General features: G+C 43.1%; 1 protein-coding gene and 1 long non-coding RNA gene across 5 annotated transcripts; both read right to left on the reverse strand.

The window, feature by feature from the left end:
- Nucleotides 1–10,411: 10,411 nt before the first annotated feature.
- LOC148664653 (E3 ubiquitin-protein ligase TRIM39-like) lies at nucleotides 10,412–21,614 on the reverse strand. Of its 4 annotated transcripts, XM_088631521.1 has the most exons (8): nucleotides 20,942–21,614; nucleotides 17,538–17,633; nucleotides 17,159–17,392; nucleotides 16,871–17,030; nucleotides 15,945–16,004; nucleotides 14,577–14,609; nucleotides 14,277–14,303; nucleotides 10,412–11,267 (listed from the first exon to the last, which is right to left on the reverse strand). In XM_088631521.1, the coding sequence occupies exons 1-8, from the start codon at nucleotides 21,530–21,532 to the stop codon at nucleotides 10,720–10,722; spliced, it is 1,749 nt and encodes a 582-aa protein (XP_088487647.1). In that variant the 5' UTR covers nucleotides 21,533–21,614; the 3' UTR covers nucleotides 10,412–10,719. The 4 variants fall into 4 exon arrangements, with proteins under 4 accessions (XP_088487647.1, XP_088487649.1, XP_088487648.1 ...); XM_088631523.1 differs by lacking the exon at nucleotides 15,945–16,004; XM_088631522.1 differs by lacking the exon at nucleotides 14,277–14,303.
- LOC148664654 (uncharacterized) lies at nucleotides 11,494–14,268 on the reverse strand. Its single transcript, XR_015936512.1, has 2 exons — nucleotides 13,421–14,268; nucleotides 11,494–13,230 (listed from the first exon to the last, which is right to left on the reverse strand). It is a non-coding gene; the product is annotated as an uncharacterized LOC148664654 (long non-coding RNA).
- Nucleotides 21,615–22,288: the final 674 nt, after the last annotated feature.

Below are 22,288 nucleotides of genomic sequence, written 5' to 3' on the forward strand. Positions count from 1 at the left end.
TTACGGAGCAGAAATGACAACCGAGGAGCCGAGAGATCATTCCAGCATTTCGCGTCTGAACGGAAAACACAAACGACCAACACCGGGGTAAAGTTAGCTTGAAGTTCGAAAACGATTTTGGCACGCCTGTAGCGGTTTCACGAAATCTCTTAGAGTTACAAAAACACTTGCTTTGTGTATAAAATACATTGTGGATGATTTCTCAGCCTTTACTTTTTCGTTTTTATGACATTTTTTTTGACCAAGCACGAATATTCTTTTGTCCATATCTCCGCAATGGAAGCACAGAACGCCTTCAAACCAAAAGCATTTTAAAGACCACGATTTGTGGATATTTCCACAGCCTTTACATCAAACTATCGGTGAGCTAATTATCTTTTTTTAAACCTCCGTTTTTTCATCGATGCGTAATTACGCACGAACTGGAACCCGGGGGACCGCTGTGTGCACACGTTCACAAAGCGAGAAATACTGTTCAATACGGCTTCATGCGAAAAACTCGTATATGACCATAGGAAGCAAAACAGCGCGGTCTCCAATTACCCAGACTGTAAGAACGGGAATAAAGCTTTGTTTGATTTCTGAAACCCTTCCTTTACGTCCTGTTTTCATTCAGGTAAGGGTCAACTATATTCACAATACTACTGACAGCAGGAAGATTAAAATATTCTTTACTCAGCAGCTTATTAAAAACAGCTCCCATGATGTTCATACCGACTTTTTACACAGAACACTGACACAGCTTTGCGTTCTGAATCTCTTTTTCTCTTGCTTTTATTTAATGTGGCACAATGCACTGGGATAGGGGTATTCTGTTCACAAACCAATAGCATTTAAACCACAGCACCCACAATGCTGCAGGTAAGTGTTTTGCACACTAAGCAGGTCATCTGACTATTCCCAGCTTTGTTTTGGGTTATGGAACCTTTCTTTTTTTATGATTTTCTGAAGATAACACTACAGGTAACACACTGGGGTAGGTGGGTCTTCTTCATGGCTCAATAGCATTTCAAATACAGCACCCACACTGCTGAAACCAAGTGTTTTACACACCAGACAGGCCCCCTAACTTTATATAAACTTGCTGTGGCTGTGGCCCCTTTCTTTATTTTGTAATGATTTTCTGAAGATAACACTACAGGTAATATAGTGCCATAGGTGGGTCATCTTCATGGCTAAATAGCATTTCAAATACAGCACCCACACTGCTGAAACCAAGTGTTTTACACACCAGACAGGCCCCCGAACCTCGTACAACCTTGCTGTGGCTGTGGCCCCTTTCTTTAATTTTTTATGATTTTTTGAAGATAACACTACAGGTAATACACTGGGATAGGTGGGTCATCTTCATGACTCAATAGCATTTCAAATACAGCACCCACACTGCTGAAACCAAGTGTTTTACACACCAGACAGGCCCCCTAATTTTATATAACCTTGCTGTGGCTGTGGCCCCTTTCTGTATTTTGTAATGATTTTCTGAAGATAACACTACAGGTAATATAGTGCCATAGGAGGGTCATCTTCATGGCTCAATAGCATTTCAAATACAGCACCCACACTGCTGAAACCAAGTGTTTTACACACCAGACAGCCCCTCGAACCTTGTACAACCTTGCTGTGGCTGTGGCCCCTTTCTTTATTTTGTAATGATTTTCTGAAGATAACACTACGTTCACAAAGCGAGAAATACTGTTCAATACGGCTTCATGCGAAAAACCCGTATATGACTATAGGAAGCAAAACAGCGCGGTCTCCCATTACCCAGACTGTAAGAACGGGAATAAAGCTTTGTTTGATTTCTGAAACCCTTCCTTTACGTCCTGTTTTCATTCAGGTAAGGGTCAACTATATTCGCAATACTACTGACAGCAGGAAGATTAAAATATTCTTTACTCAGCAGCTTATTAAAAACAGCTCCCATGATGTTCATACCGACTTTTTACACAGAACACTGACACAGCTTTGCGTTCTGAATCTCTTTTTCTCTTGCTTTTATTTAATGTGGCACAATGCACTGGGATAGGGGTATTCTGTTCACAAACCAATAGCATTTAAACCACAGCACCCACAATGCTGCAGGTAAGTGTTTTGCACACTAAGCAGGTCATCTGACTATTCCCAGCTTTGTTTTGGGTTATGGAACCTTTCTTTTTTTATGATTTTCTGAAGATAACACTACAGGTAACACACTGGGGTAGGTGGGTCTTCTTCATGGCTCAATAGCATTTCAAATACAGCACCCACACTGCTGAAACCAAGTGTTTTACACACCAGACAGGCCCCCTAACTTTATATAAACTTGCTGTGGCTGTGGCCCCTTTCTTTATTTTGTAATGATTTTCTGAAGATAACACTACAGGTAATATAGTGCCATAGGTGGGTCATCTTCATGGCTAAATAGCATTTCAAATACAGCACCCACACTGCTGAAACCAAGTGTTTTACACACCAGACAGGCCCCCGAACCTCGTACAACCTTGCTGTGGCTGTGGCCCCTTTCTTTAATTTTTTATGATTTTTTGAAGATAACACTACAGGTAATACACTGGGATAGGTGGGTCATCTTCATGACTCAATAGCATTTCAAATACAGCACCCACACTGCTGAAACCAAGTGTTTTACACACCAGACAGGCCCCCTAATTTTATATAACCTTGCTGTGGCTGTGGCCCCTTTCTGTATTTTGTAATGATTTTCTGAAGATAACACTACAGGTAATATAGTGCCATAGGAGGGTCATCTTCATGGCTCAATAGCATTTCAAATACAGCACCCACACTGCTGAAACCAAGTGTTTTACACACCAGACAGCCCCCGAACCTTGTACAACCTTGCTGTGGCTGTGGCCCCTTTCTTTATTTTGTAATGATTTTCTGAAGATAACACTACAGGTAATAATATAGTGCCATAGGTGGGTCGACTTCATGGCTCAATAGCATTTCAAATACAGCAGCCACACTGCTGAAACCAAGTGTTTTACACACCAGACAGGCCCCCGAACCTCATACAACCTTGCTGTGGCTGTGGCCCCTTTCTTTATTTTTTTATGATTTTCTGAAGATAACACTACAGGTAACACAGTGCGATAGGTGGGTAGTCTTCATGGCTCAATAGCATTTCAAATACAACAACCACACTGCTGAAACCAAGTGTTTTACACACCACACAGGTCCCCTAACCTTATACAACCTTTCTGTGGTTGTGGCCCCTTTATTTATTTTTTTAATAAGAATTTTAGTTTTTCAATATGGCACCATAGACAGGCGGTACATGGGGATTGGGGGGTGCTATTCATGAGTCAATAGCTCTTCAAGCACAACAGCCACAGTGCTGCAACCAGGTGTTTTACACCAGATATTTCCCCTAACCTTATACAACCTCGCTTTGAGTTGTGGAACATTTCTTTATTTTTTAATGTTTTTTTTGACTGTAATCAAGTGTTGTAGCTCACTAGGCAGGCCTCCTGACCTTTCACAGTCATGCTTTGTTGTGTGCAACTTTAATTATCTTTTTAGGATTTTTTTAACATGGCAACTTCCACCGAGACGGATGGGGGGTGTGGGGGTGCTCTTCAATAGTTATTTTTATCTATACACACAAACGGATGTAACCAAGACACTCAGAACCTGTCACGCAGGGGCTGACTGCTGAGGATAGGGATCCAATGCGGTGCCCTTGGTAGGGTTGGCGCGAGACGCAGGCGTAGTCGGAGTAAACAGGCAGGGGCCTGAGTCCAGGAAGGCGTAGTACAGGCATAGGCACAGAATCGACAGGTGAAGGCATAGTCGAGGGACTGGCAGGGGTCGGAGTCCGGGAAGGCGTAGAAGTTGCGTCGGTAGGCAGAGGCGTAAACGAAGAGACAGGCTGGGGTCAGGATCCGAGAAAGTGTAAAACAGGCGAAGGTACAAAATCGAGTGGCTAAAGCGGTAGTCGGAAAAGCGGGGTCGAGGTCCAGGGGAGAAGTCATAGTAAGGCAAAGGCGTAGTTAGTAGGTAAGCTCCGGGAGAGAATCTCAATCGTGAGCAATGACCGGGGGGCAGATGAGGGTTTAAGCAGAGGACTGATTGACACGTGCACGTTTGGTACGGGGAGAGCTCGTAGGAATGCGGGAGCGCTTGCCTGCGTGAGGGAGATTCGTGGCAAAACCAACAGAATCAACCTGAACTCACAGAAAAACAAGAATGCCCCCGAGACACCTGCACCCCCCCCGGACCACTCTGGTATCAACACCCCCAAACCCATCCATACCAGCTAACAAGACTCAGAATCGGTGCAACCCTCCAACCTGGACCAAGAGCAGGATGGGACAAGAACCTGCACCACACTACGCACCCCTCATCCAGACCAGCAGGACAGCCAGACCACAGACAGCACCATCATGTAACCCCCCTGTTCATTCCAACAGAAAAGCCGAACTGACCCCCACCAGCATGGCGACGCTGCAGCTCTGGTCACACCAGCAGGCCCAATGGGCTCAGAGCTGGGGGACATACAGATGCAGCCATTCAAAATGCGTGGGCGATACCGCATTATTTTCCAGTACGCTGTACGCAGTCTACCGCAAGTTACCGGTAAATACCACTAGTTACCGTAAATTCTCCTATAATATGACAAGCAAAATAATAGTATCCGGAATTTCGGCAAGGTGGAGCTAATAAAGCTCAACCTCTCATGTTTGAGCTGTGGCCATCAAAGTCTTTAACGAAGATATTACTAATAGTATTAATAATGAATGACCTTGGACAAGCTGTAAGTGTAAACTCAAAGTATTGCCCTGATCAACATTCTTTTTTTCAATGACCGTCTTTGTAAAAGTAACACCACAGCATTTCGCAATCACACATTTGTTAGGTGTTAGCATAAACTATTAGCAATCAATAATATTAAATTTAGCACTGTAATAAGCTGTTGCACTTTCCCCCGCATCTTGTAAAAATATATTTTCATTGTTCAAATATACATTAAGTCTGACTATCATATAATAAGTTAAATACAAAACTAAAGAAAAAATAGGGTTAAATATAAGTCAAAATATTTTGCTAACAATGTTAACTGTTTATGAATAATAAAATGTATTAACTAAGGAGTAGGATGGCACAGTTGTTAGTATGTTTTTTGTTTTGTTTCTTTTTCATAAATACAACAGTAGTACCTGATGTCTCAGTGGCTTTCAAAATTAAATTATGCATGCAAACCTGTGAACTAGAAAGATAACTAAGATATCCATCCGTTTATAATGGTGGCGAAGTGGTTAGCATTGCTATCTTGTAGCACTGGGGTCCTAGGTTCAATTCCTGCCATCCTGTGTGTGTGGGGTTTACATGTTCTCTCTGGGTTACATGGTTTTTCTCCATATGTGTGATATGACTCCCTCTCGCACTCCAAAACCTACTGGTAAGTTAATTGGTTTATGGGAAAACTGGCCCTGGTGTGTGTGTGTTTGTGTCTGTCTGTCCTGTGATGGACTGGCGCTATGTCCAGGATGTTTTCTGCCTTGTGTCTGTTGCTTACTGGGATAGGCTCCAAATCCTCTGTACTGGATAAAGAGATTAGAAATGGATGGAAGTAAAGGCACTGTGTGGATGGAACTATACACAGTGTTAGAAACCCACTATGAAATGGCAGCATCTCACTGAGAATAAAATATTTTATAGTGCTGGCTTAAGGAAACAGCCTTTCCACCTCCCTTGCACATCAGTATCCATACCTAGTTATTTAAACAAATTGCCTCTAATTATAAACATCTTAATATGCTGGCTCTGTGGATCCGCATCAGCTATGTTTGCCCATTCCTTCAATTCATTTGCATCCAACACACAGTTCAATGCCAGCAACTACACATAATCTAAAATACAATCCTTATTTCAGTATCTATGTAAACATAAAGTCTGTTAACTTCATCATCTTCATCAAAAGTATGCCTATTCCCATTAGGAAGTGTTCTTGTTATAAGTGTATTCCTCAGCTTTCCCCAAATTATCTTCTTCTTGCCAACATCTCTAGTCTTTTATCTTGCAATAACTCAGCCAACACTTAAATCTCCAAAAGCTGCTTGTGTTCATTTCTTTAAATCACAAATATCATGTGTAAATACTGGCCATGTAATACTCTGCATTGTGGAATAATAGTTTATTTTAAAGGGAACTAGAGAAACTAAGAACTAGAGAAATCAAGAAAGGCTTTTTTTCTAGAATTAATAAATGCACATCCTGTTCACTGGGGAAATTAAATCCACACTGAGCAATCTTCAATATGTTCAGAATATGACAGCAAGAATCCTATCAGGGATGCATTACACCTGTTTTCAAGTCCTTGCACTGGTTACCTATCAGATTTCGAGTCAACTTCAAAATCCTTATCCTCCTTATATCCTGTCCTACAACTGTTATTATTGATCACCGAATTATAGTACTTGACATGACTTCATTCAGCCTTTCCTGAACGTCTATGACAGGCAGAGAGAGTGCTGTTTCTGGTGCGATCTTTTGCAGCTGACATTTCACTGTTTTAAACGAACAAGAAATTAGATTGCTCATAAATCAGTTATTCTATATAAACACAGTGTAATTGCCCTCCGAAAATCCTCTTTTTCTTGTTCGTTTTAGAGACCTTGATCGAAACTGATTTTAGATGTCAGAAAGGATTTATTTACTCTGTATTTCCTACATTGCTTTGTCGAGATTTTAACTTTATATCTAACTTTATATCTAGGCTCAGATTTCAACTATAAATCGTACAGTAATTAATAGCAGTAAATACTGATGTTTTGCGCCCTCTTACCACAAAAATATATGTTTTGTCGTTGGGATTAACTTTATTTCGTACGCGTAGCTACTACCATTCAGACACGGGACAGTTAAAGATGGCGGCAAATCAGACACCCGGGGGGGGGCGTCTTCTTGCCTCCATAACTAAAATGCCAAATAGGAGTGGCTTAAGCGACATACACAGTTGTGTAACTGACAGTTTGAGGTAGCCTATCGTGTAAATTTCGCTTTGTTGCTGATAGGTTAAGCTTTCGAAACTCTGCCCCAAAGTCATGTGACTGATTTTTCGCCCTGTTTCGTTTGTTAAACGCAATGATCACAAGCACCACCATGGTAACTGGGATGTGTAGTTTTTAATTCCGTTTGAATAATAACTGTACGTACGTCTTCATATTTGGCCAGGGCTTTAAAGAGAAGGCGCGCCAAAAAATTTCGATGCCGTCGTCTCCGCTTTAAAGGTACCCCCGTGCTGGAAGAATTTGACCTCGGAACGTTTGCCCAGCGTAGTTATAGTGGACATAAAAACAAGAGTTCTCTGGCATTATATCCTAAAAGACACAGACCGGCGCCAGACCGGTAAATGCTTGATGAACTAGGGATTGGACAGTTTCCAAGTGCTTGTACAATCGATGGAAATGTTCAAATAAATGTGCAAAAGAAACAAACAAAATAATCATTTATTTCTTTATCATATTGGCTAGCTAATGTCCTCTCTTTGCTAGTTAGTGGCTATGTTTCTGCGTTGGGTAGCAACGGGTGACTGTTCTCAGGCGGAAGATGTAAACAGCTTAATTTTCGTGTTAAATAACTTTTAAAAATTAAAATTCATTCTATACAGCAATCACATGTTTGGGTACTGTTTCATAAAACTTTCATGCTAAAAATGTTAAGGGAGAAATGGAAGACTGGTGTGTATTTTTTCTTTAAACTATCAAGACCAGCCATACACAGTACAGTTTATGTACATACAGTAATGTTTATGTTCCTAAATAAATATCGTTTATGACCTTCAGATGCATTATGCTCCTCTTCTTTTTATGCTCAGCTACTAAAATTTCCCTTTAGTGGTAAAATTCCATATAAATATTCAAAACTAAGCGGATTGAAACGTGCACAGTAAAGACATTAAATGATTAAATCTTTTCACTACCAACCAATGCACCACGAGTGCCCCTGTCAGTCATTTTGGCCAACCAATCACTTACCGCGGTGCCCTCCGGTGCCCTGCAGGTAGGTTACTGTACCGTGGGTTTTTACCGCTCATTTTGAATGGCTGCATCTGTACCAGATTCACACTCACCTTTTTTCTATACATACATTGTCATTGATCTCTGCAGTACTAAACACATCATACTGAATTAAAGGTCCGGAAATATATGTTTCTTGTCTTCTTACACAGCTCGACAATAACAAAGCAGATTTACACTCACCTGTTTTTATACAAACGGGATGTTTACAGTGTTAATTACAGTCCAGATTCAGAGCGGAGTTTTACAAACCGATATTTTACACAGAAGATTGACACTGCTTTGCGTTGTGAATCTCTTTCTCTATTGGTTTTATTGAATGTGGCACTATTAGACAGGCAATGCACTGGGATAGGGGGATGCTGTTCATGAGCCAATAGCATTTAAACACCCACACTGCTGCAACTAAGTGTGTTGGGTAGCGCACACACAAATCTTCATTTACAGAGCTCCTGTAGCCTTTTTTCAGTGTTGGCCAGTACTCAAGGAAGAGACATTTACAACCCATTCGACAAGGGTTAAACACACACAAGGGCAATAAAATGTATGACATTACATGGACAGATCTGAATGAAATTTCAGGCTATCGAAAAAAGTAAATAATTAAATAGCCCATAGCCCAGGACAGAAGACAAGACTGACAAGTAGCCCAAGTTTCTGTCCGTGAAGAAAAAAACTTGACGCTGCCACCAAACAGATGTAAAATCTTGGGTTCAGTTTAGTGTTTTGGGCTTTCATATGAAAGTAAACAGAGCTTTCACTGGGCTATTATATCAATTTATTGGGAACTAAACATCTTACAAACTACAACTCCCATAAACACCCTTAGCCACTGTAGGAAAACCGTAGCCGTGGGATGCCAAATATGTAATGTTAGTGGCTCTCTGAACGCACCAGTTCTGTAGGGTTTGGGCATTTACTGAGACAATTATTAATTGTAGCAGTAAATCACAAAGTTGATTCTTTTGATGGGTTTAGAATCCAACCATGCGACATAACTCAAACAACGCGCACACACAGGTACTAATACACGAGGATACATTTATTAATACATAGAATATGCATATAAACCTAACAGATCTTATCGAGAGAGTTATCAGAATACAAAAGGTATATATTCAATCAGTTACAAAGAGTTACATATATCAAGAGGACATACGTTCAGTATATCATTCATTAAGACCGTTTCATAAATTAACTTGGTTACAACTTCTACATTAGATACTCAAACAAGTACATAACTCTTAGGAATTAAATTGATATCAACTGGTTTGGATAACAATTGAATTCTCGAGCTGTAATGCATTGAAGTTGAATACTCATCCAATCTCTGGGGATTCAGATCTCCTGCGGGCACAAAGAAACAATTGCAGGCTTGTTGCTGTCCAATCCGCGCTCTCTGGCTCCGTGCCAGGCTGTGCTGTGCGGCTTGCGACGGTGCGCTGCTGATGCTCACTGTTGGCTTTAACTAGCAAATTTTGTGCACAGGAGAAAAGATGACTGTGGGTCCCAGCAAGTCAGGAAGAGGACCGGTTCGTTCCTGATGAAGAGCTAGTTCTGAATAGTGATTCAGCTGTCCACAGTTCCGACCTGTTCACGAGGCCTGCTGCTGATTACTCTCTGGCAACCTCCACTCTAGACTCTTAGAACAAAGGAAAGTTCTGGCACTCAGACACACTGGCCGTTCCGTGGTTGTCCGGGCTGAGTCTCAGGATGGTCAGGAGGGGCGCTGCGAGAATGTCCTGCCCTTGGGAGCCTTCTGCTCCTGGGCCGTCCTGCCCTGGAATTCTCCTTTGAATTCCCTTTAGAACAGTCCACAGAATCCTCTCCAGAATCTTACTGAATCTCTCTGAAACTCCCCTTCTGAATCTTGTTGAATCTGAATCTCCCAGGCTCTCTGTGTTGCCTGTTTTTACCTGGAGGAACTTCAGCTCATTGATTGGCTGAAAGTTCCATGGGCATCAGAGTCCCACATGGGTTACTCAGCCCTACCAGTCCCTGATTGGTTGATCAAGGTGAGATATGAGTCACTTAGTCCTGACACTTAGTAATGCAGTCCAGATGTCCAACTGGCACTCCCTAGACAGATAGGCGCCAATGGATGACCATTGATCATGATAGCCAGGCTTAGCTAAGTGCATCCCCCTTTGGGAGCTGTCCCTTATCAGAGGAAACCTTAAATCACCCTGCACTAATGGTCTCTCTGTGGCTCCAAATGGGGCCTCATTTGGGAAGCTCAGAACACTTAATTCTTTCTTATTAATAAGCCTCGCCGCTACACCACTTTCTGATGGCATCACAGTGCCTATTCTGCCTGGCTGATGACGTCAGCTGGACTCCCAGTTCAGGCAGCTTTACAGTCACCGGCACGTGCAGGAGAGACTCACACAGGATTTCATTTTTAATTCATTTCAGTTTATTTTCTCAAAATTCGAAAAAAAAAAAACAACACGAGAGGGTTTCCAGAGATATTTACAAGTCAGGAGTACAGCAGGCTGGTAGCGAGGAATATCTCCCTCTCTCGTATATGTTATTTTCCTGTTTTAATCTTTTACTGTAATATAACATGTTTAAACATGACACAACATCGACATCATCTAAAATTACTATTAGATTTTTGACATCATCTCACTACCCGCCGTTAAACCCATCTCCCAGTATGAGCAGTGGGACAGAGAGCTGGGAGAGAGTCAGCCTGTGTTCATGAGTCAGTGACTGGTTTAATCTCCACACTGACAGCAGGCAGCAGCTCAAGGTCTTTGTTACGATCCACAGTCCTGAAGACAGGATAGATCTTCTCTCCCTGAGTGAAGACCATGTCAGTGAAAGTATAGAGATGAGCTCTGGACTCCACTGTGTAAAAGGAGACATTCCTCTCCTCAATATCCACACACACCCCCAGCTTTCTGGGCTGCAGACTGTGGGGAAGATGAGTCACAGGGTCAGTGAGAGCAGATAAAACAGAGAGGTAAGAGCTCAGACACCAGTAACCCTGCTGGGGAGAGAAGCTGAACCCCCCTTGCCTCTCTGCAGACTCTCTGGTCACTCCTATTGTCCACCAGTCGTTCACCTCCACCTCCCAGTAGTGTCTCCCTGAGGTGAAGGCCTCCCTGCTCACGACACAGGACCAGTGATCAAATCTGTGAGGATTGTCAGAGAGACTCTTCCCCTGTCCCTGTCTCACTCTCTTCCCATCCTCAGACAGGCTGAGAACACAGTGAGCTGTATCAGGGTCCAGAGTCACAGCAGCTGGGGAATAAAACAGCAAACATCACAACAGGCTCCTGCCGATTACATTCCAACTTAACTCCATTATACTGTGAAATGTCTTTATTTAGGAGTGCTGGGTCTTCAAAGGAGAAGTCTAAGATACCTCAATCGTATATATATATGGTACTACAAAATATCGATGGCAACTAAAGAGAAAAGTGTAGCAGCTGGAGGGGACGTGGAAAGAGTACTGGAGATGCGCCTGTCTGTTAAAACGGTTTATTTCAAATCCCAGTTTAGCAGCTCGTTCATCTTCTCTAAGACCATTTTCCTGATGACGCAGAATAAAACAGTGCTGAATTCAAAGACGACTGTATAATGCCCGTTTTTACACAAAAACAATATAATAACAAAACCAAAATCTTGCTTAAATATAAGAAAACCTTCACACTTACTTTGAAAATGTGAAGAAATGTCCAAAGTATTCAATTTAAACCAGAAATAACACATCCAGAAACCCAGAGTGAAACAGAGGCGCAGCATTCAAGATGGCATTCAGGTGGGAGGTAAAGTTTAGAGGCTGAGGAGTTGTTTTGAGTTTTTCATGACCTGAATGTTATTTTTTTGCTTTTTTTGACTACAGAAAAATAAGGACATTGTTGCAACAGTGAAGAGTATCTGTAAAAGGACCCTGCCGGACCAGGAGGGCATGATATCGGCCATCAACACTGTTCACAGGCTCGGGAGAGCTAACATGTCTGGGCAAGTGCGCCCTAGAATGATTATAATACAGTTCACCAAGAGGACGGTGAGGGATATGCTGTGGCCAGCGGCGAGGGGGAATGAGTATTTGAATGAGAACAAACTGAGATTTGCAGAGGACCTGTCCGCCCCAGACAGGAGCACCAGGAACCAGCTGTGGCCCAAGGTTGAAGCTGCCAGAAGAGAGGGGAGGAGAGCCTACTTTGTGGGAGCGAGGGCCTCTGTGGACAGGAAGGAGATTCGCTCCCAGTGACTGCTCAGGTAATGATTATGTTTGGTTTAATTTGTTATAGCAGTATATACTAATGTTTATTTAGTGTTAGTTTGGAATGTTGTAGTTATGTATTAAGGACTGTTATAGTTCTGGTTCTTGAAAAATTCAATAATTTAGACAATTTAAGAGTAAGTTATCTGCTTTTGTGTATGTATTTTTCATGAATGCCAGAGGTACTCGAAGTGTTTAAAAAGAAAAGTGTTTTTATTTGTTTTCTAAAAAAGTGAGTGCTGATTTTTATTTTATACAGGAAACGCATGCATGTTGAAACACTATTTAAATTCTATATATAATTGAGAAATAATAAAGCAAGGGAAACATGATATATGTAAAAAATACAATTTGATCACATAATTTACTTCATTACCTCTGGTGGTTAAATGTTTTTTTCTGTTGTGTTTTTTTTCTCTTGTACCTGTTTCTGATCCTCTGGTTGTAGTTGTATTTGTAAATTCTATTCGTTTAATAAAAAAAAAACTTTTGTGACTGTGGCGCTCATACTGACTTCAGACTGTTCGCGCATAGCTGTCTGCCTCTCTGATAGGAGACACCAGCTGTCAATCAGTGAGCTCTGACCACTGAGAGACGGGGGGCGGGGCTTATACATGTTCATTGTGAATGGGGGTTTTGATCAATTCAATTCAAGAGGCTTTATTCGCATGACCAATGAACACTGACTTAATACTCTCCTGATATTTAATACTTAAATACAAACTCTTAATAATTAATAAAAACTCTCCTTCTATTGTCTGCTGGTCAGTCCAGTGAAGATCAAAAAGATTCTTCTCAGTTCTTATGTTTTTACTCCTGGAGAATAGAAAGGCTGTAAAAAAGAGCCTATCCAATATAAATAATAGACATATATTGGGCACGGCCTGGAACAATAGGTATCTACATGTGCTATAATTTGAATAATCATTTTTGAAGAAATGAAATGTGTTTTTTCGGGGTGGCGGATATTTCTTCCTAGAGTGTGTACTGAGTAAAATATATATAAATCTGATGTTTCAGACTTGATGTCAAGATGGTTCCTTGAATTCAGACCCTGAACCAGGCCTGGACTTGCTATACTGTCCAAGATATTGCAAGATGTTCAGGCCACAAACACTCCAGGTGGAAATGACCTTTGAGGAGCTGGGGGTTAAAGAGGTTCAACATCCTGACTGTATCATGATTTTAAACACAAAAAGCAACAACATGAGCTGTTTAGCAATAACGTTTATCTGCCTGATAATGTTTATTATTCCCTCAGCCTGAACGTACTCTATATAGAAGCCCATCCTGCCTGTACTGTGTTTGTATGAACATCCTGATAACACAGTCAGAGGAAATAGGGAAACAGACGAAGAAAAGGTGATTTTATAAATATAAACTCTCATTTGTTTCTTCTTGCTGACCCATCAGCCTGGTTGACATGTGAAGAGAAGCAGCCATTTCTCAGACAAAAGAGAGGCCTACAGGCCCCAGAGGAGCCCCTGTACCAGAGTCCCACTGCTGCCTCTCACAAGAGGCTGTGTGTCTGTGAAACTTCAGGGGAAGAATACTGTCATTATACCATCCTTTTTTCCACAACCTTTAACAGTGTTTCTCCTTAGGATTTGAACAGCTTGTTATTATGAGACTGGCTCTGCTCCTGAATTCTCCTGATATTCCACAGTTTTTCCAGTCACTGGTTCTGCCACATTCAGTCTGTAGACCCTCATTCAGGAGTTAGCAGAGACCAGAGCACGTGGCCTTCGGGGAAAATGAGTTTTCTATACTGTCAGTCCTGGAGAGACTCATACTGGCCATTAGATTGAAACACAGGACGGAGATAGAAATTCCCACCATGAAACTTTGATTGATCTTCACAGCCCACATGTAGGATGTTACAGAAACATGAGATTGAAATACATCTCCTTCTGTTTACAGATCATATCACACCAAAGAGACCTTCTGGACTCAAGACCTCAATAACCTCAGACACTAGGGCTTAAAACAACACCTCTGTCTTCAAGAAGAGACAGACCTACCTGCAGCACTGCACAACCACTGCCATTCTGAAACACAGATATACAGACACTGTTAATCACAGTCTCACACTGGAACACAGAGACACAGATACTGTTAATCACAGTCACACACTGGGACACAGAGATACAGACACTGTTAATCACAGTCACACACTGGGACACAGAGATACAGACACTGTTAATCACAGACACACACTGGGACACAAAGATACAGACACTGTAATCACAGTCGCTCACTGGTAATAACACGTCAGTAAAGTCAGTACTGTCTGTCAGCAGAGTTTCACACAGTGTACATACGTGATTTAGGGATAGGAGCTCGCTTCACAGGATCTGCAGAGAGAGAGAGAGAGAGAGAGAGAGTAGATCTTTATTGTACTAAAGACTGTTATTGCTTCATACCTGTTATTATACCAGAGTTTATACTACAGTCTGCAGTCAGTTCATTTCAGGATCCCCGGTCTCCACTCCAGTGTGGATCAGAGTCAGTGAGGGTGAGCAGCAGTGGCTGTAAGACTGGAGTCTCACTCAATAAGACTGAGCAGCACAAGGCAATAAGACACACAGACACATCACAGGACACCCTGGAGTCCGGTGCTTGAGCCATTGAGAAAGATAAGAAACACAGTCTGTCCACAGCAGTGAGCAGTGATTTCATAAAGAACCAGCAGTGATACTGAGAACTGATCAATGCTCAGTCAAATGCTTCTCATTGTCGTGTGATCTCTCACAGCATGAGTGACCTTTACCAACAGTGACCAGTAACATTGTCTGAGTGACCTGTTCCCACAGTAACCAGTATCACTGACTGAGTGACCTGTACCCACAGTGACCAGTATCACTGACTGAGATACAGAGATGTCCTGCTCACTGGACACACTGCCTGATCTCTGGACATCAGCTAGACAGTGAGAGGTGTCAATAATCCTGTCCAAGCTACTAGCCAGCAGACTGAGGACCATCCTGCCCCACATCATCAATAGCGACCAGACGTGTGGGGTGGAACAGCGATCCGTCAGCTGGAACCTCCAGCTCACGAAGCATAACGGAGGCATGTAGGATGAAGCTATTTAACTAGGTAGCCTGGTGGGGATTCTCCACGGAAAAGTGCACTGGACAGGACAGAGAGCTCTGTACAGGGACTGAAGAAAGCTCAGAAAACCTGTTCCTTAGTGCTCCTGTTGAGAAATGGACAATCGCAGTTTCAGAGCCAGGACTGCAGCCAGTGGTAACACCCAGGAGGCTTGGAGGGGCTCTTATTGTGTGAACCAGCCTCACTGACCACTTGCGAAATGGAAAGTTTGATAATGAACAATCACTCTCTTAGAGACGATTTAAATTCTGTTGAAGTGTTGTTGTTATAATTGTATTTTTTGTAAGAAGTGTGCTGTACACATTGTTGTAATAAAGTGCATTTTCTTAAAAAATGACCCCCACTGGATTTTCTGTCTCTGTCCATCTGTGTGTTTCTTACACAGTGTGACTCTGATCCACACAGAGTGACTGTCTGCAAGCTTGACTTTCTGAATTCAGACGTGTATCAGCAAGTATCAGAGTGTGAACCAGTGTGTGTGTCAGAGTGTGTATCAGTTTATGTATCACTGTTCCTGCTGTGTGTTTGAGCTCCAGGTATATTTCAAGGGGGAGCTGTTGTGAAAACAGACTCACAGTGTAAAAGCTCTGCTCTGGACCCGGGTTCTGGAGTCAGCAGACTGTAGACATCAGTCACTGGGGAGACACACAGAGAAATGTTTCATCAGGGCTGCAGTAACAGATTAACAGGAATAACAGAGCTATTCTGCTTCACTTGGGCTGTAGATCCTATTGTAACAGGACCGATCTACTGGACTGAGACTGTGGCCCCTATTCTCACGATTATAGTCCTCTTTCCTTAAGGGTGCTCCAGCCCTTTCACTTTAGACTTAATTGTGTGCACCTGATCCCTTTTCCCAGCCCACCTTAAAAGCCAGGCGCTGATGCTCATCCTGGCTCTGTATCTGGTTTCCGCACCGTGCGAGTCCGGGACCTGGAAGGGCCTGGTCCCGTTAAGGTTTTAATCTTTGTTCCTGTTCCCTGTCCGCCGGTTCTGACCCGGTTTCTGGTTTTAATTCTTTGTTTGGATGGATCACCTGCCAATGGTCTTATTCTTGTGTTTTGGATTGCCTCTATGGATTGTTTTTTGGATTGTTTGCCTCGGCCACACCTTCCCCGTGCACCAGCGCACTTTGGACACGCCCCCCTGTTTTCAGCCCCGTATCCCTGCATGACTTTTTCCTAGTGTTTCCTACTTCTTCGGATTGTGTCGTCTGCATAAGGTCCGGAAAGAACTGTTCGTTACACCTATGGTTCTACTATACAGGGACTGTCGCTCCTATTAAAACATTCCTGTTAAACTACATACAGCACAATATAACAATACAGTTACTGTCATAAAGATTTGTGAGACTAAAACTTTAAAGATATTTCACCTAGAATTTGAATCATTGACTGGTAAGCTGCTCTGATAAATACAATCACTGAACAGAAAATCCATTAACAATATAAGAGAAATTCATAGTCTATCCAGAAAGACATCAGTGTGTTTCACCACCAACCTGTCATGGAAATCTTTATTGATTCCTTCTTGCAGATGTCCTCCAGTCGTTCTTTCAGTCCAGAGACAGCTCTCCTCACTGCCTCAGGAGAGAAATCTGGACGGACAGGGATGCTGGATGAGTGTCCATCTCCAGGAGGGACACAGACAGACTGGAAATTCTGAAGAGAAGAGAAGAGAAAGAGGAGTTTCCAGTCAAACACAACACACAATCCTTGGGAGAAGCCAGGAGCAGCTCTGTGTGAGAGACACCCTTCTGTACTGCAGAATCACAGAGCAATGATGTTACCTGGAGGAAATGGATGTGATCCTCTGTGTGTGAGAGCTGGTTCAGCTCAGCATCTCTCCTCTTCAGCTCAGTGATCTCCTTCTCCAGTCGCTCTAGAAGTCCTTCAGCCTGACTCACAGCAGCCCTCTCTTGAGCTCTGATCAGCTCTGTAACCTCAGAGCGTGTTCTTTCAATGGAGCGGATCAGCTCAGTAAAGATCCTGTCAGTGTGCTGTACCGCTGTGTGTGCAGAGCTCTGAGGGAGGAGACACACAGTAGATTATTACACAGGAAAACTCTCAAACTACATTATGCAGTATGTTGTGTTTCCAAAGGGTACTGTCCAGTGTTCAGCTTTGGAAATGTGTGTCAATGCGTCCACTTCTCTGGTCAATACCCACTCCGAGTGACTCCACAGCCTGTGTCAGCTCCTGAAGCTCCTTCTCTCTCTTCTGGAGTCTCTGCTGGGTTTGTGTCTGTGTCACCCCTAGCTGATTCTGTGGAGAAACAGAGACATTCAGGGCATTTCTGCTGTAAGAGAATCACATCACAGAGATGCCCCTTAGAGTCACCCATGACAATTGACACTCTGTATCTCTGATGTCTTATCCACACGAGCTTTGTTTCCTGGTCCTGTCTGACACACTCCTGTTTCGTGTCTAATCTACACCGGCAGCATGTGCAGCGCAGCAAACCACGAGTCTCCACCTCCTGCTCGACTTTTACTCCTCGCACCTGGGTCTGCACATCTGTATGTGAAGTGAAAACACAGAAATTATATCTGAAACGCAATCTAGAGACTTCGCTTTTCATTCTTACAGCTCAATACTGTGTCCTAACTGCTCTCTGCTCCTCACAACAAGGGATTTCAGCAGTGCTGATGAGCCCAGTGGCTGCAAGTTTCAGGATGGCCCCGGGGCCAAGATGTATACCGTGTCCCGTGTTGAAGATATAAAGTCCAGCTTTAAATTGTTTCTGCCAAGGGCTATTGAAAGGACAGCCCTATATGTGACAAACCTGGAGGGGAGACTTGTGGATAGCGATAGCTGGAGGGAGGTGGACTGAATAGACTCTCAAGCATACGTGGGTCTGTTGATTCTGTCTGGCGTATACAGATCAAGGAATGAGGCCACCACCAGCTTTTGGCATGCCGAGTCTGGTTGGGCCATATTTTAGGCTAATGTGTCAATCCTTTCATATTCTCTCAGGAGCCATTTGCTTTGACAAGCGGGACACAAGACCTGCCCGATGTCAACAAGACGAATTCGCTGCACTGGAGATGTCTGGGACAAGCGCCTGCCACTAATCTACAGTCTCGGCCCGGAAGTCACTGTGGATGAGCACCTGGTCCCCCTGAGAGGTCGCTGTTGTCATGACCACCAGTCATCAGAGATCGATCCACAAACCACAGACCAGTTCCAGCAGCAGACTAATCACAACAAGCACCACCGTCGCTGCATGTGTTAAACCATCACCACCCGCTGTACCGTTCTGCACTCAGCTCTATTTAAACCCTCTAAACTGGCTATTCACTGCGCGCTATTGACTTCTCTCCTAGCGAGCTCCTACCTCGCTCCTTTTCTGGAAACCTCTCTTGTACGACTACTTTCAGCTTTTTGAACTTACCTTTGCTCTTGACCATGAACTCGCCTGTCGATTCAGATTGGACACCTGTGTTGTTTCTGCCTCTACTCTCTCTCGTCATCATAGGATTCTACTAATTCATCACTTGAACTTGTTACAACTGTCCTTCCCAACAATACATGCCGAGTAAACCAGGCAAATATGGCATAAAGATCTGGGCTACCTCCCCAGCAGCTGCCCCCGACGGAAGAACAGACAGCTCTGTGTCCCAAGGGATGTAAAAACCAGCATCGTATACCACAAAAACAAGCCATCATTACCACCCGCTGCACTCATGTGCGTGAACACACACACACACAAACACACACAAATGGGACTGTTCATTTTATCTGAAAGGCTAGTTGAATTTGTGATGTTTGCAAAATAAAGTGTCATTTGAACACAATTTTTTACTCACTCTTTTCTTTGTAAATAAAATCATAAGCTCAGTTTTGACTGGAAACATAACAGAAGTGTAGCGGCGAGGCTTAATAATAAGGCAGAATTAAGTGTTTCTGAGCTTCCCAAATGAGGCCCCATTTCTCTGTTCATCTCTGTGGTGCAGCCACAGAGAAACCATTCATGCAAGATGTTTTCTTTTGATAAGGACAGCTCCCAAAGGGGGATGCACTTAGCTAAGCCTGGCTATCATGATCAATGGTTATCCATTGGCGCCTATCTGTCTAGGGAGTGCGAGTTGGACATCTGGACTGCATTACTAAGTGTCAGGACTAAGTGACTCATATCTCACCTTGATCAACCAATCAGGGACTGGTAGGGCCGAGTAACCCACGTGGGACTCTGATGCCCATGGAACTTTCAGCCAATCAATGAGCTGAAGTTCCTCCAGGTAAAAACAGGCAACACAGAGAGCCTGGGAGATTCAGATTCAGATTCAGATTCAGATTCAGATTCAACAATTCTAAAGGGAATTCAAAGGAGAATCCCAAGGGCAGGACATTCTCGCAGCGCGCCTCCTGACCATCCTGAGACTCAGCCCGGACAACCACGGAACGGCCAGTGTGTCCGAGTGCCAGAACTTTCCTTTGTTCTAAGAGTCTAGAGTTGAGGTTGCCAGAGAGTAACCAGCAGCAGGCCTCTTGAACAGGTCGGAACTGTGGACAGCTGAATTACTATTCAGAACTAGCTCTTCATCAGGAACGAACCGGTCCTCTTCCTGACTTGCTGGGACCCACAGTCATCTTTTCTCCTGTGCACAAACTTTGCTAGTTAAAGCCAACGGTGAGCATCAGCAGCGCACCGTCGCAAGCCGCACAGCACAGCCTGGCACGGAGCCAGAGAGCGCGGATTGGACAGCAACAGCCTGCAACTGTTTCTTTGTGCCCGCAGGAGATCTGAATCCCCAAAGATTGGATGAGTATTCAACTTCAATGCATTACAGCTCGAGAATTCAATTGTTATCCCAACCAGTTGATATCAATTTAATTCCTAAGAGTTATGTACTTGTTTGAGTATCTAATGTAGAAGTTGTAACCAAGTTCACTTTACGAAACGGTCTTAATGAATGATATACTGAACGTATGTCCTCTTGATATGTGTAACACTTTGTAACTGATTGAATATATACCTTTTGTATTCTGATAACCCTCTCGCTAAGATCTGTTGTTTATATGCATATTCTATGTATTAATAAATGTATCCTCGTGTATTAGTACCTGTGTGTGCGCGTTGTTTGAGTTATGTCGCATGGTTGGATTCTAAAGCCATCAAAAGAATCAACTTTGTGATTTACTGCTACAATTAATAATTGTCACAGTAAATGCCCAAACCCTACAGAACTGGTGCCTTCAGAGAGCCACTATGATTACATATTTGGCGTCCCTGAACCGGTTTTCTCTACAGAAGTAAATATGTGGCAACTTGCAAAATTTGAAATGGTTTCAAAACTAGTATCTTGGCTAAATACATACCAGTCTTTGATAATCACTTAACATGTTTGGAGGAGGAGGAGATAATGAACAACAGACAGAAGAACAGGAGACAGTTCAGAGACACAACCAGTGTGGATCACAGCTGAGTACATGAGCAGGACTCACCAGTGGAGAGATATAGCATTACAGAAACAGTAAATACAGTCCAGAGATCAGTTAGAGCCCGAGATATCCTAAATATCAATTTTACATCTTGTACTAGAAAATAAATACAGACTGAAAGTCCTCACCTGTTTCTCAGTCCTTACTGCTGCAGCTGAGACAGTATCATGGTCTCTGTGTTCATCCATTACACAAGCATAACAAACACACTTCTGGTCAGTACGGCAATAGAACTCCAGCAGTTTGTGATGAGTGGAGCAGATCTTCTCCCGTGGTTGCCCTGTGGCATCAGCCAGCTTGTGTCTCTTCAATGGAACAGCTTCATAGTGAGGCTGGAGGTGAGTCTGACAGTAAGAGGCCAGACACACCAGACAGGATTTCACAGCTCCCCTCTTTCTCCCAGTGCAGACATTACACAGTAAATCTCCAGGGCCAGCAGGACTGCGAGCAGGAGGAGGACCACTGAGTTCTTTCTCCTTCAGTTTCTCCACCACTTCAGCCAGGATGGTGTTTCTGTGAAGATCAGGTCTTGGGGTGAAGGTCTGTCTACACTGGGGGCACCTGTAGATCCCAGTCTGATATTCCTGATCCCAGCAGTTATTAATACAGCCCATACAGTAACTGTGTCCACAGAGCAGAGTCACTGGATCCTTCAGCAAATCCAGACACACTGAGCAACTGAACTGGTCCTGAGAAACTGAAATATTGCCTTCTGCCATTTTTCTGACAAGTAAAAACTGCACAGAGAGGAGCAGTAGAGACGGAGCTGCAGTGAGGCTGTTTCAAGTGAAACGAAACTGATCTCCGAGTTTCACTTTCTGGATCTGCACAGAGCTGCGGGGCTGTGAGTGCTAGGGGGTATCGTTGTTAGGGGTGTGATTAAGATTATTAGGGGGAGTGGTTTAGAAACAGCTGTGATTTCTTTGGTGGTTGTTGTTTAAAAGAAGGAGGTGGTGTTGTAGGGGAGGTGACTTTTGGTGTCATTTTGGACTCAGGCTGACAGAGAGAAGTTTTTTTATGATTTTTTAAGATGTCAGTAGCTGCTCATGTACAGAGATTAATGTGAAGTCAATCTAGTGGTTTGTGTTCCCAATAATTAAAACAATAAAATACTAACTCACTCACACAGCATGAGAAGATCAGACCCTGATGGGGACAGACAAGAGGAGGCCAGCTGGCCCATCCAGCTGTTTTAACAAACCCCTGATCTCTGTGTGAGATTGACAACATCCTGTGTGTCTGATTATTATTAGAAGCTAATTAATCTAACTATCCCATCTCATGTTACTCTAAAATGTTGTGGAACCTTTTTCACACTCCCACCACTGTTTGTGTAAAGTAGTAATCCTGTGCTGTGATGGAAACCCACTTTCTTGTCAACACCTCTGAGAAGTTAATCAGTCTGGATACAGTAAGTCCCTCCTGAATCTCCTACAGCTGAGATTCACTGGTGTTCAGTGTGACATTTTCAGAGC

This window comes from Lepisosteus platostomus, chromosome 5 (genome assembly GCF_059453375.1).
Source record: "Lepisosteus platostomus isolate fLepPlt1 chromosome 5, fLepPlt1.hap1, whole genome shotgun sequence".
Lineage (NCBI taxonomy): Eukaryota > Metazoa > Chordata > Actinopteri > Semionotiformes > Lepisosteidae > Lepisosteus > Lepisosteus platostomus.

Coding starts and splice junctions, on each gene's coding strand:
- LOC148664653 (XM_088631521.1), bottom strand. CDS start 21,532: ATGGCAGAAGGCAATATTTCAGTTTCTCAGGACCAGTTCAGTTGCTCA. Junction 17,031..17,158: donor ATCACATCCATTTCCTCCAG/GTAACATCATTG, acceptor TCTTCTCTTCAG/AATTTCCAGTCTGTCTGTGT. Junction 16,005..16,870: donor AATAAAGATTTCCATGACAG/GTTGGTGGTGAA, acceptor GTGTCTCCCCAG/TGACTGATGTCTACAGTCTG.